Source organism: Bactrocera tryoni, chromosome 3 (assembly GCF_016617805.1).
Source record: "Bactrocera tryoni isolate S06 chromosome 3, CSIRO_BtryS06_freeze2, whole genome shotgun sequence".
Classification (NCBI taxonomy): Eukaryota; Metazoa; Arthropoda; class Insecta; order Diptera; family Tephritidae; genus Bactrocera; species Bactrocera tryoni.
This window is the reverse complement of record NC_052501.1, coordinates 87,388,429-87,405,089: the sequence shown is the minus strand read 5'-3', so window position 1 is coordinate 87,405,089 and position 16,661 is coordinate 87,388,429. Positions and strand designations below refer to the sequence as shown.

At 31.1% G+C, this 16,661-nt stretch overlaps 1 protein-coding gene across 8 annotated transcripts; it reads right to left on the bottom strand.

Annotated features, from left to right (window-relative positions):
- Positions 1–173: 173 nt before the first annotated feature.
- LOC120771131 (solute carrier family 12 member 6) lies at positions 174–16,131 on the bottom strand. Of its 8 annotated transcripts, none has more exons than XM_040098991.1 (23): positions 14,057–14,202; positions 13,345–13,533; positions 10,213–10,407; positions 9,392–9,525; positions 8,595–8,677; positions 8,399–8,501; positions 8,229–8,334; positions 8,036–8,165; positions 7,855–7,973; positions 7,686–7,768; positions 7,454–7,589; positions 7,234–7,390; positions 6,896–7,155; positions 6,558–6,810; positions 5,534–5,896; positions 5,269–5,455; positions 4,663–4,878; positions 4,481–4,588; positions 4,326–4,379; positions 2,785–2,883; positions 2,154–2,320; positions 532–671; positions 174–419 (listed from the first exon to the last, which is right to left on the bottom strand). In XM_040098991.1, the coding sequence occupies exons 2-23, from the start codon at positions 13,415–13,417 to the stop codon at positions 328–330; spliced, it is 3,258 nt and encodes a 1,085-aa protein (XP_039954925.1). In that variant the 5' UTR covers positions 13,418–13,533; positions 14,057–14,202; the 3' UTR covers positions 174–327. The 8 variants fall into 8 exon arrangements, with proteins under 8 accessions (XP_039954925.1, XP_039954926.1, XP_039954927.1 ...); XM_040098992.1 differs by lacking the exon at positions 14,057–14,202 and adding an exon at positions 13,809–14,047; XM_040098993.1 differs by lacking the exon at positions 14,057–14,202 and adding an exon at positions 13,687–13,760.
- Positions 16,132–16,661: the final 530 nt, after the last annotated feature.

The following is a 16,661-nucleotide window of genomic DNA, read 5'->3' as shown; positions in this document are numbered from 1 at the left end:
ATAAACTTTTTTATGGTTTTCTCATTAATTTCTTGTGTAATAGATGCATATTATTAATACATAGTATACGAGTTTTGAAACAAGTCACAATAGACTTATTTAGATATGAACGGCGGTTCAAAAAATATACTCCATTTGCCATTTTAGAGAAAAAGTACTTTTTAAAATACAAATTATTTGGTTGTAACAAAGAATTTATTTCATTTTTGTATTTGAATACAAAATATAAATTTTGATTTACATGCTAAAAATAATTATGAATTGATTGATATTGGTAGTTGCCTGATTTACCAAAATGTTACAAGATTTAAAATATATATGTATGACTTAAGAATATATTGTTATTACTTCGCGACCTCCTCCCCGCACCATTAATACCTTTTCTAGACCCTCGGTAAGAACCTCTAAAAATTCCATATCTGTAAATAAAAGAAAGCATAGTAAAACCGTATATAAAATATAGCGTGTATGGGCTGAGCTTTGTACACAGTGTTACTGCAGTGTAAAATTTTGATAATTTAAAAAGGATACAATTGCTTTCACGATCGATTTTAGATTCCCGCGGAGGTCCAGGTAAATTCATTATGACAAGTTGGGCATCTTGTGATTTATTTACAATAACCTCGTTTAGCTTAACTGCCGTGTGCATTCGGCGAACATTAATTTCATCACTACAAAAATATTAACAAATTAATATGCATTATAATATTCATGAGAATAAATTAGTGACCATATATTAGTAAAAAAAAAATAATGTATTTCAATGTTTTAAAACATACATACATATGCATGAACAGACAATTGTTGAATGGTTTTCAAAAACATTAAGTAATAAGTAAGGAAGGGCTAAGTTTGGGTATAACCGAACATTTTATACTCCATTATACTCTTGCAACTGTATGGGTCATTGTCGGTTAAATACCTTTAGATGTTGGCAATATTAGAAAATGTAGCGAAAGGGTTGTATTTTATTGTTCGAAGAAATTGTGAAAGGATACAATGAAACCGAAAGTTCTACTAAGTCCTAAAATCGATTTTAATTATTTAAACCAATACCACAGACTTTTAACATGCCACATACTAATTAAATCTAATCTGGGTTATGGGAGTAAAGTCAGCTGGTTGTTCGAAAACTCTATTATTAGTTTTATAGGGGCTAGGTTTAATTTTCAACCGATTTTATCGATTTCAGCCTCAAAGGTACACTGTTATTACTTAAACACCCTTTTTCGTTTTCACTAGATAGCTCACATATTGGCGATATATGGGGCCACCCGGAAGTTCGAAAATCTTTATATTAGGTATGTGGGGGCCAAGGGAAGTATTGATCCGATTCAACTTTTTGACATTCAGACATACTATTATCAGGAAAGTATCAATGACCGACATTTTCGGTAAAATGTCGGCTCTTACAATGACCGACATTTTCGGTCGCCCCGGGCGCAACCTCTTGGGGGCGGCAAAATGGTATTTAAAAACTCCAATTCGGGCAAAAATTCCTGCAAATTGTGTCAAAAGTGTACAAGATATAGGGATAAAATGGGTTTTTTCTATGGCTTTTAATAAGATGTCTTGTAAATTTACTATCAATTTCCTCAAAAACCGTATTGTGAGAATTGTGGAACTTCAGAATTAGCGCGGCTTCTAGTTCCTAAATTTTATATACATACTTAATATCGAAGGTATTTTGTAAAAATCCACTTTTGTTCGAACCACCTCATGAAACTTGTAGGTAGGTAGAAAAAGGGGGCCGGCAGAACATCCTTGGCCGCGGGCGACCGAAGTTGTAGCTACGCCACTGTGTTCCTCCTTATTGTGATTGAGTTACTTGTCTCAATTTACGACTTAGTTATGACACTTTATAAGTCTTTAATTAATGGTGTTTTATGAGCGTGGCAGTGGCTCGATTACGTTCATCTGCAATACCAAACTACTTATGATGCTAATGAACCTGCCTATCAAGCTTCATTAAGATATCTTTATTTTTACTCACGTTGCAATTTACACGGACGGACGAAAAGACAGTCACCAAGATTTCAACTCGGCTCGTCATCCCGATCATTTATATAAATATAACCTTATATCTATCTCGATTAGTTTTAGGTAATACATACTCAGTTGCAAGAGTATAAAAAGAGCGACATTATACGTACGGTTTCAAGGTTGTGTTCGAATTTCCGCCTAAAATATTTTTTTCAGGCTTTTCGTCTTCACTTTGTCCTTTTTCTACAGTATGTAGTGTGGATCCATTATCCAATTTAGCATCTAGTGAGTCGGTTTCAGCCTCTTTTGACTTCGCTTTTTCATCCCCATCGGCCTCCTGTTAAATAAACAGTATTTCAGAAACCTCAACAATAAATATTATCTAAGATATATGTATGTATGTATGTAGGTTAAACCTATGAATTTTAAGCATACAACATTATTATGCAATTACTATGGCTATACGGAATATCTCGGAATAAATAATCATCAGCTAAGATCGAATGCAAATCATAATAGAAATAGACTTGTGGTACTTTATAAGTCTTATATTATAGTAAAATTCGTGCAAATATGTTTTCCCTTGTACACTACATGTATTTAATAATTAAATTTTGGGAAGGCTTGGTGAACGCAGGGACTAAATTGATTTTATTGCTCTTGCCTTTTTCTGTAAAGAAGTCAAAATTTTGATGATCATATATATTTGAATGATCTTACTTTTATATATAAGCGTAACAGATAATTATGTGTTAATGGACATGCCAAATAGATGAAAATGGTAAAGAGTTCTACGCTTACGTTTTCATGTTTTTCTTCTACATTAACGGTTGGATCTGCAAATCGAACTTTTGAAGAGGTCTTCGTTGCATCATGATGATGATCAACAATTGTCTGAACCTGCAATGTATCATGAATTGAAACAAGTTTCATTCATTCGAAAAAGTTAATTTTAATTTGGCTATGCCAAACAATTTACCCCCTTCACGCTATCACATTTGTATTTCATTATTGTACATTTTAGCGTGATGGGTGTATGACAAATATAAAAGATCGTGAATTGACAAGAAAAACTTTATTGAGAAACAATAATAAGAAGGGGCGGAAAGACTATATAAAATATACGTTACTGCTATAAACTTAAATATACTATATACATATGTATATGCACATATTAAGTTCATAGATACAAAGTCGTTCACTTATGGCTTTTAGAGAGTTTTTCTTGTTATTCATCGATATAAATGTGGTATGAGTTAAAACTAAGATGAATATTGCGTGTTTTTGGCTTAAGAGGGAGTTGGTGTAAGGAATTACAAAATTTTCTGAAGTATTTTGCGCCAAGTCAATTGAAGCAGAATCGAAGAAGTTACGAGTATTTTTATACTTGTCTTATAAACTTTTATATCAGATTCTTTATTGTGCAAAACTTTAAAGCGTTTTCCCCCACAAGTCACGATTTCATAACACTTGTTGCTGTTTCAACCGACTCCATAGAAGTTTTGAACACTATTTTACGTCATTTACCACGTAACGCCGGAGAATTATTTATAAATTTATTGACACTTTTTATTTTAAAATAACAAATTAAAGTAAGAAATTGAAATTGTAAAAACTTTTTGAGAATTACAAGAAGGGAGCTATTATCTAAAGAATAAACTTTGATTTTTTTGATTTCCGATGATCCAGCACCAAGTTTTGAGAAGCAACGGAGAGACTTTAAATGTGTTCTAACAAAAAATTCACAAAACTATGTGGTTTTTTGTACAAATTAACTTTACCCCCATTATATCAACATATACACATTTCATAATTTTCAAATGGTAGGGAAATATTTTATGGTGTAGAAGCATTGATTTTGTTCATACATATTACATATGTAATTTGCCTTTGTGAGTTAGTATTATATAAGCATGGCGGATGTCATTATTGTTCTGATAATCCTCTAAATGAACAAGCAGGAAAATAGATATGTAGCGGACATTTTTCGTAACTTGATGAGGAAATATATACAATGCATGAATATACATACATATATTATATATGTATATTCATATCATAAGGCCATACATAGTGAAGATATTTTCACGATAATCAAAAACAGAGAAGCATAATGAATACAATTAAAAAAATTGTAGTTTTTGAAATTTCTTATGTATGTATATATACATACATACATATGTATTGGTACATACATTTAGTTGCTACTGCTGGAATGTTTCGAAAGTACTCCCTACAATTATTAATGTACTTATGTGTGTATTTTAGTAATAATGTGAAATGAATGATGAAGGAAAATATAATGACATTTTCAAATACTTTAGGTTATTTTCGGCCTTTACCAAAGGTAACTTATCATCCCCGGTGGTTTCCTTAAAATCCACTAGAGTCTGTACCTTTTTTTTAAAACAGACAATATGTGAAACGTATTCAAGAATTTAGAAAGTTTTTGGATTAAACAAATGTCCAGGATCCTTTTTTTAAATGCTGTACTTACTATTTTAGAGTTTTCTTTCTTATTCAAACGCAGTTCCCTCAACATTTGATTTCTCTGTTCCATCATCAATGTTCTCTCATATGTATAGGCAGATATATCACTGTTCATCTAATCAAAAATTGGATTAACAAAAAAACACGTATAAATAACAGCGAAAAAAAAATTCGCTTGGATGGGCTTACCATTTCCACAACCTCCACGTCGGCCTCAATTCGTAAGTGATATAGAAAAGTTTTTAAGTCTTTTTTCATTTGAATTGAATTATCCTCCATTTGTGCGACTGTAAAAATTCTCAATTTGCAGTTTCTCCAAGTACGATGCTGTTTCAACAGAAAAGGTAATAACATAAGGAGACCTCCATCATGTACAATCCACCAAATGTCGATATTGCCTCCAATCTAACAAATATAATATAAAATGTGAATTCTTACAATATAAAATTATAATTCTGAATTGTTATAAATATGTACATATAGTATATCGGAATTTAACATTTAAATTAAAGATATTTATGTTAATTAACTATGTACCAAAATATTTGACTACTCTAATAAAAGCAAATAGGTAGTCTAGCGGTCTAAATTTCGAGCGTTTTTTTGCAATTGGTAAATTGAAAAAAAAAACATCTAAAAATGGAAGCTGCCTAAAAGTGTATATATTTTTTTAAGTTTCTAAACTGCAGTACCCCCTTAATAATATGATCAGAATATGGATTATTAATTGCAGGTACATATAATGGCAACTGATTGCCCTTATATTTATTTTTAGACGATTAACTACACACCTACCTTATGATTAGATTCTGGAAAGAAATTTATTCCCTTTGGAACTAGTAGGGCCATATGGCACGCAGCTACTGTTCGAACGGTTTGTATAAATGTTTTCCAACTTTGTTTACCCTCTTGTCTCCAACTATAGGGCCACCCAATTATAACTGTATTTGGCTTCATACCTCCAAGGCCTATTGTCTGAATTCTAAAATTAAATTTGTTATTGATTTTTTAATGTAAGCTTGTTTATTTATAATAATAAAAGATATTTATATGTACTTACACAGAACTTAAGCCCTCCCCTATATCTCGTGAAACCAATACATCACAGAAACCTTTCACTTTTTCATCGTCCATTAATTTTCTCAAAGCCGCTTTGGCATCCACAGCTCTATTTGTAATTTTATGATGATCACCCTGAATAACCGATACACATATTGTTAAGCCTTTCCCAGCTTTAAGTTGAGTTGCAAAAGCAAATATTTTTCTGTATTTCGGCATGAAGTTGTCATTGAATTTTGACAGCACTAAAATTTGTGGGCGCCAGTTTTTGGTGTGTGGTGGACCTTCCTCTAAGCGTAATAGCGAATATCTGGCAGCTGTTAATGCCATTCCTCTGATTCCATCTCCCCATTCTTTTTCGGCTCTATATATAAATAAACATTGGTATGTAAACTACACAAAATATTTCATTTAAGGTGTAACCGAGTATTTTATACTTTTGCAATTTTCAACGATCAAAGCCGGAGAAATACTCCTACTATTAGGTGTTGTCTAAACTTTTAATAAAAAAAAATGATGCCTAAAAATTCAACATTCATTATTTGACGAAGCAGTGAATTTGAGAAAAAATCAATCAGACAGTTTACAATGACCGATATATTCAATATAAAACATTCATTATACATATGTAGTACAAGGGAAGTGTAGGTAATTCGTGGACCCATTTCATACATTTTTGGCATTAAGCCATAATTTTTCCAATACTATAAGTTCATTTAATTTTGCTAAGATATCACATATGTATGTACATATATTTAACGGCATTTCTGGTTGTGACATTGGTCCGGTTCTGCCCATAAACAATACAGATTTTCTTAAGGTTTCAAGTACAAAATTTCATTTAAATACGGACAGATAGACAGTCACTCTAATTTTAAGTCGTCTCGTTATCCTGATCATTTATGTGTATATGATAATTCGATTAAGATAGAAACAACTATTAGGTAAAAAAAATGTAGCGACATGAATCGAGAGTATAAAAAGTATACGGACACGCGTACATATGTATGTGTGAACATACTTACCCACGATATTCAATATATTTATATATAACTATTGCCATTCCCATCGCAATCAAGGCAAAGTACCAAGATGTCATAAACATTATTGATATGCACAAAGTCAAACCAACTAATGACAATCCCCAATGATAAAATTTGAATCGTGGCCTCCAGTTTGGTGTTCGTAACAAAGTTTGTACAGCGCAAGCAAGATTCACAAATCCGTAACACATAAGGAAAAACATAGATAATAAAGGTGCCAGTAGATCAACGTTACCTGAAAAAGAAATATTTTATAGAAATTACTATATAATTAATCCTAAAACCTACTTCTAAAGTTAATTTTTGTTGCAGTCACATACCCAATAATATTCCGCACTGACATATAACAATTGTTAAAAGCAAGGCTCTTGTAGGTTCGCCACGTTTAGAAGAAACCGCAAACGGTGATAAAAATGGAATGATTTCATCTCTTGCTATGGCCTGCAGTAGACGAGGTGCGCCAGTTAAACTTTGTAATCCAGCACCAAGTGTCGATAAGAATGAGCCAACCAATATTACCCATTGATTTGGCCATGCTATATTTGCAACTACTAGTTTACCACCTATAGATTGTCCGAATCTATTTAGACAGTATGACAGTGTTAATATAAATAAATATATATGTACGTATGTATGTATATCTGTATTAATTACGTACTTGTCTCGTAAGAGAAGATTATCCACGGTTCCCGCAAATAACATGACACTTGATAAATATACAGTACTTGTTGTTAAAATAGCGCAAATAGTTCCTATCGGGATACTTTTTTGAGCATCCGCCAAATCTCCAGACCTATTAGATCCCGCCATTATGCCTACAAATATATATAAATATAAATATTTAAATATCCTTCTACCTATCTGAATAAAGTGCTTACCTGTTACTGATGGGAAAAATATTCCAATAAGTAATGTAAACGAAGTCGTTATATCAGCCATTATCTGATTGTAAGTAGATGGTGCCATATTTTCAATATCAACTGTATTTTTGCCATAAGCTATAAGTTGACCTTTCTAAAAGAGTTACAATTAATTATCAATTAAACACATACATATAAATTGCAAAATTATTATTTATGACCACAAATACGATATTTTGAGGAAACTTACTTCCAAAAACGATGGTAATAAGTTCTCATAGAACACGCCACTAGCAAGACCCTTGATACCTTTGACTTTGGTAACATTATTATCTGATTTAAAAAATAATAATAATAAGAAATTCTCAGTGATAAAAATGAATACAACTTATTTCGTTCAGTTTATTTTTATAACGTACTTGTGTAATATTCATCGCACCCATTATCATTGCAATACAGGTCCGACAAGAGTGTATCACTTTTAGTACAATTATCTATTGGAATATCTTTAAGTAACCTTTTTCCAAGGACACACATACTGAAAATAATTTAGTTCGATAGAAGTTCATAATTAAAATTGTATTTGTATTTGAGCCTTACTAAAGTTTTTCGTTTCCGTGAATATTGTCAAATATTCCAATATACACCGCTATTATAGAGAATATTACACATGCTAAAGCGACCGCTGCGAATTTATTTACAAACTTAACACCCAAAAACACAATCAAACCTGAAATATACATTTTTTTGCTTTATTTGAGAATTTTAAGATACGAAATTAATTCTTAGTCACCCATAATAAGCAAAAGCAGTGTTCCGTAAACTCTGAAGTTATTATACATTGCATCCGGATCCTTGGTGAAATCGCCAAATATTGATGCCCACGGCGCCATATAAGTCTATAATATTGTGTCATTTTTAGTATTAAATATCTAATTAAATTTTCTAATAAGTATTAATTACCAGTACAATTTCTACGGCACCCACAATGTACATAGCAGCTGCCAGCGTAGTTCCTGTATAAAATAACATTCCCACCGCGCCACCGAACTCTGGTCCCAACGATCTATTTTATTGATAAATTTGTAATTTCAAAAATATATAAAACTTGATACTTAAATACGTATGTAAAGTACAATATCCATATTTTCAAGATTACCTCGAAATCATGAAATAGCTTCCACCGGCAGGCACCACTCCATTTGTAGCGATTGCTGACATGGAGATTGCTGTTAACATGGTCTATTGGGTTTTGGGGAGGTAGAGCATTATTATTATTGTTTTTTTATAAGAAAAATGTGGATCATATTAAATCGGACTTATGAATTAGATCCGAAAACTAGGCATATAGTTTTGTTACCACACATAATATTATATTAACACATTAAAACTATTGTAGAAAACAAGTCATAGACAGATCACGATAATACAACGACAAGCTGCGTCCGCGATATTTATATCATTGCACTTTGGGACCAACATAATCGGTTTAAAATTACGTGAAAAGTCGAAAATCATGATATCGGATATATTGGGGCTAGAGAAAGTCTGGACTGATTGCATTAACTTTTCACATTACTGACAATATTTAGGACAAAGTCTGCTAGAATAACGAAAATCATTATATTATATTTAGTGTAATGAAGCAGGTGCATTCGTGGGCCAATTTCACCCATTTTTGCCTTCATACTATAGTATATCCAATCCGCCCATCTACAATATTAGGCTTCTTATACCATAATATCAAGGTACGCAGGTACCAAATTTCCTCAAAGTATCTTAAGTTTTTACTTACTATCTCGACTAGTTTAAGGTCTTACAAACAACCAACAAAATAATTATACTACGTAGCAACATGTTGCGGGAGTATAAATATGTTTTTAAACAGTTAAACGTATTCAAAACCTTAATGTATTTAATACAAAGAGTTTGGATTAGTTATTTATAAAAACTTACCACACAACAACATGTTAATACTATTAAAAATCCACATACTGCACCAGCGGTTCCCACTACCCACGTAAGTCGAATAAACAGGATAACACCAAAAATGTTTTGAATACATGGCAAGAAAACTCCGATTAATGTACCTTGAAAAAATTGATTATATGTTTTATGATTTTAAAATCCATATTTAAATGTTTAATTAAAAAGTCATTCATTGCACTGTACGATACTCTTCTGGGTATTGGACCGACAGACATACAACGAGTGTAATTAAAAGTGATGTTTTCAATAAGTTCAATTTCAAAATTCGAAGGCGAATATTTTGATGATGTAGGTTCACTCCGAGAAAGGAAAAATAATTTTTGTACTTGTGAACAAATCTCTCAACAAAATTGGTATGGCCTAATACTCAGAAAATAAGTCGATTTTACCCTACATTGCTAATATATGTGATGAATATAATTTTTCTCAGTTTTATGCTGTATAATCGCACATATGTACATATACTTATATACAAGCATACATCCATATGAGAGAGTTACATTTTTTCAAACTTATTCTTTATATTAATATTGGCTGAACAGGAATGTTAAGGTTTGAGCAAGTGGCAAACTGTATTCATCACGAAAAAAGGAAAATATAAGAAAAGAAGAATGTACATACATATGTATATTCACACGTGAATGTATGCTTTGCTATAATCCTTCATATAGTATATCTAAATATGTAAGCACTACACCTCGAGTATATCAGAGATCACAAGGAGGTAATAATAAAACAAAATCGCTAATTAAGTAAACTAAAAGCTTAACTGTCATATTTTATCTTACCCATACGAGCTGCAGGTGCAGCCGTTTTCGAATCCGGGTCAGTTGCTGATGGTATGGTGTTTTCATAATTGGCGAGTGAAGATATAAATGTTGATACGTGTGGTCTGGTGTCCAATTCATCGTCATAAAGGTATAAGTTGGCATCGATGTTCGATTTCTCGTTATTTTGCTCTACTTGAGTATTATCGCAAGGATCTTAATACAATATAAAAAAATAAAATTAGAATTCAAAGGATCAGCATTTGAAAAAATTGTAATAAATTGTATTTGATGGTCAAATATATATGCGTATATATGTAAATGTGCGCACATGTGAATAAGTTCAAAATTATATAACAATAGGTCTAAACCTGCAGCACCGTTCCCGTGGAATTTGGGACTAGCATCATATCTTTATTGCCTTCTTATCGATGATATCATGCACTCATCTCAAATTGTGATTGAAGTAAAAAATATTCAAATTATACTTACTTGAATATTTAACACATGATTATGACCTGAATATACATAATTATTTTATATAAGTATGAATTATTTTGACTGTAACAAAAAAAGATAAAAAGTAGACTCTGTCCGTTCATTCTAAGCAACCTCCTCACCAATTTTCAGGCAAATCAGTCCATTTTTATACTCTCGCAACAAAGTTGCTAAGGAGAGTATTATAGTTTTGTTCACATAACGGTTGTTTGTAAGTCCTAAAACTAAAAGAGTCAGATATAGGGTTATATATACCAAAGTGATCAGGGTGACGAGTAGAGTTGAAATCCGGATGTCTGTCTGTCCGTCCGTCCGTGCAAGCTGTAACTTGAGTAAAAATTGAGATATCATGATGAAACTTGGCACACGTATTTCTTGGCTCCATAAGAAGGTTAAGTTCGAAGATGGGGAAATTCGGCCAACTGCCACGCTCACAAAATGGCGAAAACCGAAAACCTATAAAGTGTCATAACTAAGCCATAAATAAAGATATTAAAGTGAAATTTAGCACAAAGGATTGCATTAGGGAGAGGCATATTTGAACGTATTTTTTTTGGAAAAGTGGGCGTGGCCCCGCCCCCCTCTAAGTTTTTTGTACATATCTCGGAAACTACTATAGCTATGTCAACTAAACTCTATAGAGTCGTTTCCTTCAGGCATTTCCATATACAGTTCAAAAATGGAAGAAATCGGATAATAACCACGCCCACCTCCCATACAAAGGTTATGTTGAAAATCACTAAAAGTGCGTTAACCGACTAACAAAAAACGTCAGAAACACTAAATTTTACGGAAGAAATGGCAGAAGGAAGCTGCATCCAGGCTTTTTTTTTTAATTTAAAATGGGCGTGGCGTCGCCTACTTATGGAACAAAAACCTCAATCTCAGGAACTACTAGACCGATTTCAATGAAATTCGGTATATAATATTTTCTTAACACCCTGATGACATGTACGAAATATGGTTGAAATCGGTTCACAACCACGCCTTCTTCCAATATAACGCTATTTTGAATTCCATCTGATGCCTTCTCTGTATAATATATATGTACATTAGGAACCAATGATTATAGCGGAATAAAACTTTACACAAATACGGTATTTGAAAAATATGTAAATGACGGATAATGAAATCTCGATTATCATTTTATCACGCGAGAGTATAAAATGTTCGGTGACACCCGAACTTAGCCCTTCCTTACTTGTTATATATAAGATAATAACGAAGATTTCTTATAAAATTGCAAAGCTTCTTATACATATTCGAATTTCGTATTTTTTATTTATAAAAGTAATATATTATAAAAATATTTTCATAGATACATACATATGTAAATATACAATTTTAAATTGGTATCTTGTGTCTACCCACTGATATAGGCATAGAGTTGTATATGAGTGAATTTGTTTTCGCTATGTCTGTCGATCATCCATAGCGTGTGTCGCTAATGGCCCAAATCGAAACATTTTCATACTCACAAACTATTTTATTCAAATAGTTACATATTTATTTCTCTATACGTAATTAAAATACGAAATTCAAGTAGAAAAAACGTTGAGCACATTTCATTTTACGATCTTATTCTATATTATACACCTGTCAATTAATCACTTTCAGCTGAATCTAATTAATGTCTAATTTGGAGTCAGAACTATTTCGCGTAACAACAATTTGTTTGCCTTTACGACAATAAATCTAAAATAACCTTCCGATATTTGACAACTATCTAACTAAAAAGGATAAAACCGGTCCATAAACGGTTCCTGGTCCTAGTACATCGAATATACATAAATACTTTAATTTCTCCGGCTAATTTTGTTTCATAGATATCAGACAGCATATCAGATATTCTTACGCCATACTACAGCGGTTGGCAACGCACAGTATCATAAACAAGAACTTTCATGAATTTGTTAAAATCAACTCATTGGAAAGAAAGGGACCAATTTTAGAAATTACGGAATATTTACAAATGGTATGTGCGGTATATGTGTATGGTATATTTATTCTAGAAAACATGTGTAAACAAATGTTAAACTTTTGGACTTTTAGAAATTAAAGCCAACATTTTTTAGAAGCTGCCTAGAAAAATATAATATAAAACCACAATTACAATTATATTAATATATAAGTATGTATTAGAAAACTTCTCGTCCAAATCTGATCAAATTAGTTTCCAACATTTGTGTGTTCGAAATATCCGACTATGATTATATGTACGGATAAATTTCTCTTTTATTTCAAAGGCATGAATTGCACAAGAGAGAATATGTTGCGTAAGGAATCATGCTCTATCATTTAAGGATTATCGCTGGGGCACGAATTGACCCGTCGGCAATTACATTTGTACAGTTGCACATATGTACATACATATTTATTGGAAGTATTGTACCTACAAGCAAGGCAGATATCTGTGATATGATAATAAATATCATAGGGAGAGCTTTTATGGAAGTTTGGCCATTAATGACCCTTCATTGGAAAATATCTGAGAATCGTTATTTTACATAATACAGTAATTTTCGAATCAAACCGATAGTGTTGTTCGACTACAACAAAGTACAATGAGTTCCACATTACTACTGTTGTAAAATGTAATCTATGGTGAATGTATTTTATTATATTAAATTGAAAACAAAATCGTAAACTACCTACCTTTATTTTCCTTCTCACTATGAGTACCGATTTCCATTTCCAAAGATTTATTTTGCACACTTTTAATAGACATTTTAGTTGGGACTTAACAAAATAATTTGTTACACTTTATTAACTGTCATTCTACGATTTCAAACACTATTTTTTGTTGGTTTATGAACTAACTGATTTGCTTAAGTTGGCTTAAGTCTTCACAATTACAGAAATAAGGATTCATGTCATGCATGCATGTGTATGTATTTATATGTATTCTATTAGATATACACACATACATATGTATATACACATAATATAATTTACGTAAGTTGAGACCCGAATATACAAATCCATGTACACTGATACCTGTTCTTGATTTATGATCGCACTATGATTAGTTTATAAACATAATACATAAATCAGTACTGGGTTTAACCTTTCAAATATTTTATTTAATAACAAATACTTATTATTCGAATATATTGTACCGTTAACGCTTTCTTAATTATTACTAATTTTAAATTACTTCGAACTAAGCAAATATGAAATAAGTGCGTCTTCAATTACACACATACTCATTAAAAAAATCCCGTATACCAATTATTAACCAAAGTACTGCACTTTATTTACTCTTAGTTTATTCTTAACCTAATCCACCGTTAATTTTTTTGTTAGAGGTCTACTGAAGTACAATTTCTTATTTTTTGCACTCTTATGTAATTAGTTCAATATTTACATCAAATATAATGAAAATATCACAACACCATGGAAAATGGATCTAAGTTGACTATATTTAAATGAATTTAAGTTCTGAAAAATTCATAATGAAATTTCTATTAATTTCAACAACGGAGAAACTTATATATTAAGAAGTTTCCCCGTCAAAGGGAAAATCTGTACACAGAGAATTCCTTTACAAATGCGAATCCTTGGAATGTGTATGCTGCGGAGCTTAAAGGTGCCAGGACCTGCGTATTGGAGAACAATTGGTGATACATACATATGTAAAAGATGTCAAGTGAATCCACCACAGCATCCCTGGGCGACATTTGTCATATTAAAAGCTTTTTATAACAGTTTTATAAGGAGCTATTTTACGACCAAAAGCTTTTTAATTTTTACCTCTTCCAAACATTTGCGAGGAAACATACATATTTCACCTACATAAAATACTCAACACATTCATATATACATACATGTATTCATATATGTATGTTTCTACACGTAAAATTGTATAAAATTGTCTGACCATTTCAAGGTAAGTTAGTATTGAAGTCAACACGTGTATATAGTTAATTCGTGATGCCAACAGAAAGGATATATTTGTACTTATGTACGACTAGCTTTGAAAAAATAACTTAATCTTGGCTATATTCATATTATATGCACAAACATAAGTATATACATATGTATATTCTCATTATTATGTAACAGTCAAAGGTTATTGAGAAATTTGTACAGAGTCGATTGCAAATTATATAACAATATACATTTGTTAATTTTTAGCAGGCTTAGGAAAAATATTAATAAAGTAAGCAATGCAAATACCCATATGAATTCTTGTAAAATTTAAATCAAAATCAGTCAAAGTTATTACACAAAAATAAATATGTTGATTATTAATTATTATATTAAAATAATCGCATTTGGAAAAACGCGTTTTTTATACACAAAAAATAAGGTTAGTGAAAAGTAAATACCGAAAACACGGAACAATCAAAACGAGATCCACGGAGACCCATTGCGCAGGTAGCAGGTAGAAATAGTGTGTTTGTTGAAAAGTTTTTGCACTGTAGATATCAGAATTAAAAACAAAATTGAAATTGACTTACTCTTTTCTCCCAGAATAAAAACCCCACAATAAGGACATACATATTTTATTATTGACAGTGCTCATACAAAAAATCACGTATTTACATTTTTTGTCTGTATTAGATAGTATGTCATACACTTATACTTGTACATAATACAGCATAGTGTTAGACCACCTTAATAAATTCGTTAATGAGCCTTACACAAATACTACTTATTACGTTACTTACCATGTATATCATTTAAAAGCTTTCCAGTTGCATTTTCATCAGCTGGATAAGGATCTGACTCTTCCTCAGCTTTAGATACTTTAAATCTCTCTGGCATTATCTTGTTCTAATACAATTGAAATACAAAATACAAAAATTAATTAGAACGATTCATATCGAAACCTATCAATGTAATATACATATGTATATGTATGTATGTAAGTATTATATTTATACCGAGTAAATTTGAATAATCTGAATTTTAAGAAATATTTAAAATATTTGCGTTAACTTTATATGTATAACAGGATTTAACATAATAAATCTCATAATTTTTATTCGCATAAACAGTAAAAGAGTAATACTATAGTTAAATATTATGGGGTGAAATTAGTATTAAGTTTATAAAATAACAAATACTCCCCCAACCGATTGATGTACTCTTTTGTAAAGAAGTGTGTATGTACATACTTATATATACGTGTGATCGACAAACATATGTTCATATATACATATGTACATACACATTTGTATGTACATTTTGTTGCATAAAGTTCATAATTTTGTGTTCTGTCTTACACATACTTATACGTACAAGCATATCAATATGGTATACTCGTACTTACTTCGCAATCCTATTGGACAATATTTCACTGGAAGTTTTCAAATACTTATACACATACCTTTCTTAATTCACTTTACTCAGTGGTAAGTCTACAATATAAGTTATTTAAACTATCGATGTTTTATAATAAAGAAACAACTTTTCAATTCTACGTTTAACAGAAAACTGATAATGCTGAGAAGCGCATGAGTAACACTAAAGAATTTTCTACTGTATATAATTTAAAATAATGGTATTCGTGACATTGGTTTCTTTTGCATATTTGTTTATTGGTTTGTCCATTCCTGGATACTTATAAGTCAATATTAGAGTTAATTCTTAAAACCAATGTTGGATAATATCTAGTTTAATAAACTACTGAGTAAACATTTAAGAAATATTCAGAAATTTGTTCAAACATAAATAAAATATACAAAGGAATTCACGATATTAACCCTCTTGTTAGATATTCAAGATCTATTAAGTTACGCTGGAGTAATAGTTTAGCCAAAATTGTATAAGCACTTTTATATAAAACATGGTAAACAAATCAACTTACATACATACATATATGTATGTATGTATACATAGCACATGCACATGTGCATGATTATAAAAGTCTTACTTATTGAGATATGTATATTTATATATGTATGTATGCACATACATATAGTATAAGCCCATTTGATGAATACATACATTCAAATATTAACATA

Coding starts and splice junctions, on each gene's coding strand:
- LOC120771131 (XM_040098987.1), bottom strand. CDS start 15,459: ATGCCAGAGAGATTTAAAGTATCTAAAGCTGAGGAAGAGTCAGATCCT. Junction 7,769..7,854: donor GTGCGATGAATATTACACAA/GTACGTTATAAA, acceptor TTTTTAAATCAG/ATAATAATGTTACCAAAGTC. Junction 4,380..4,480: donor AGAAAGAAAACTCTAAAATA/GTAAGTACAGCA, acceptor TTTAAAAAAAAG/GTACAGACTCTAGTGGATTT.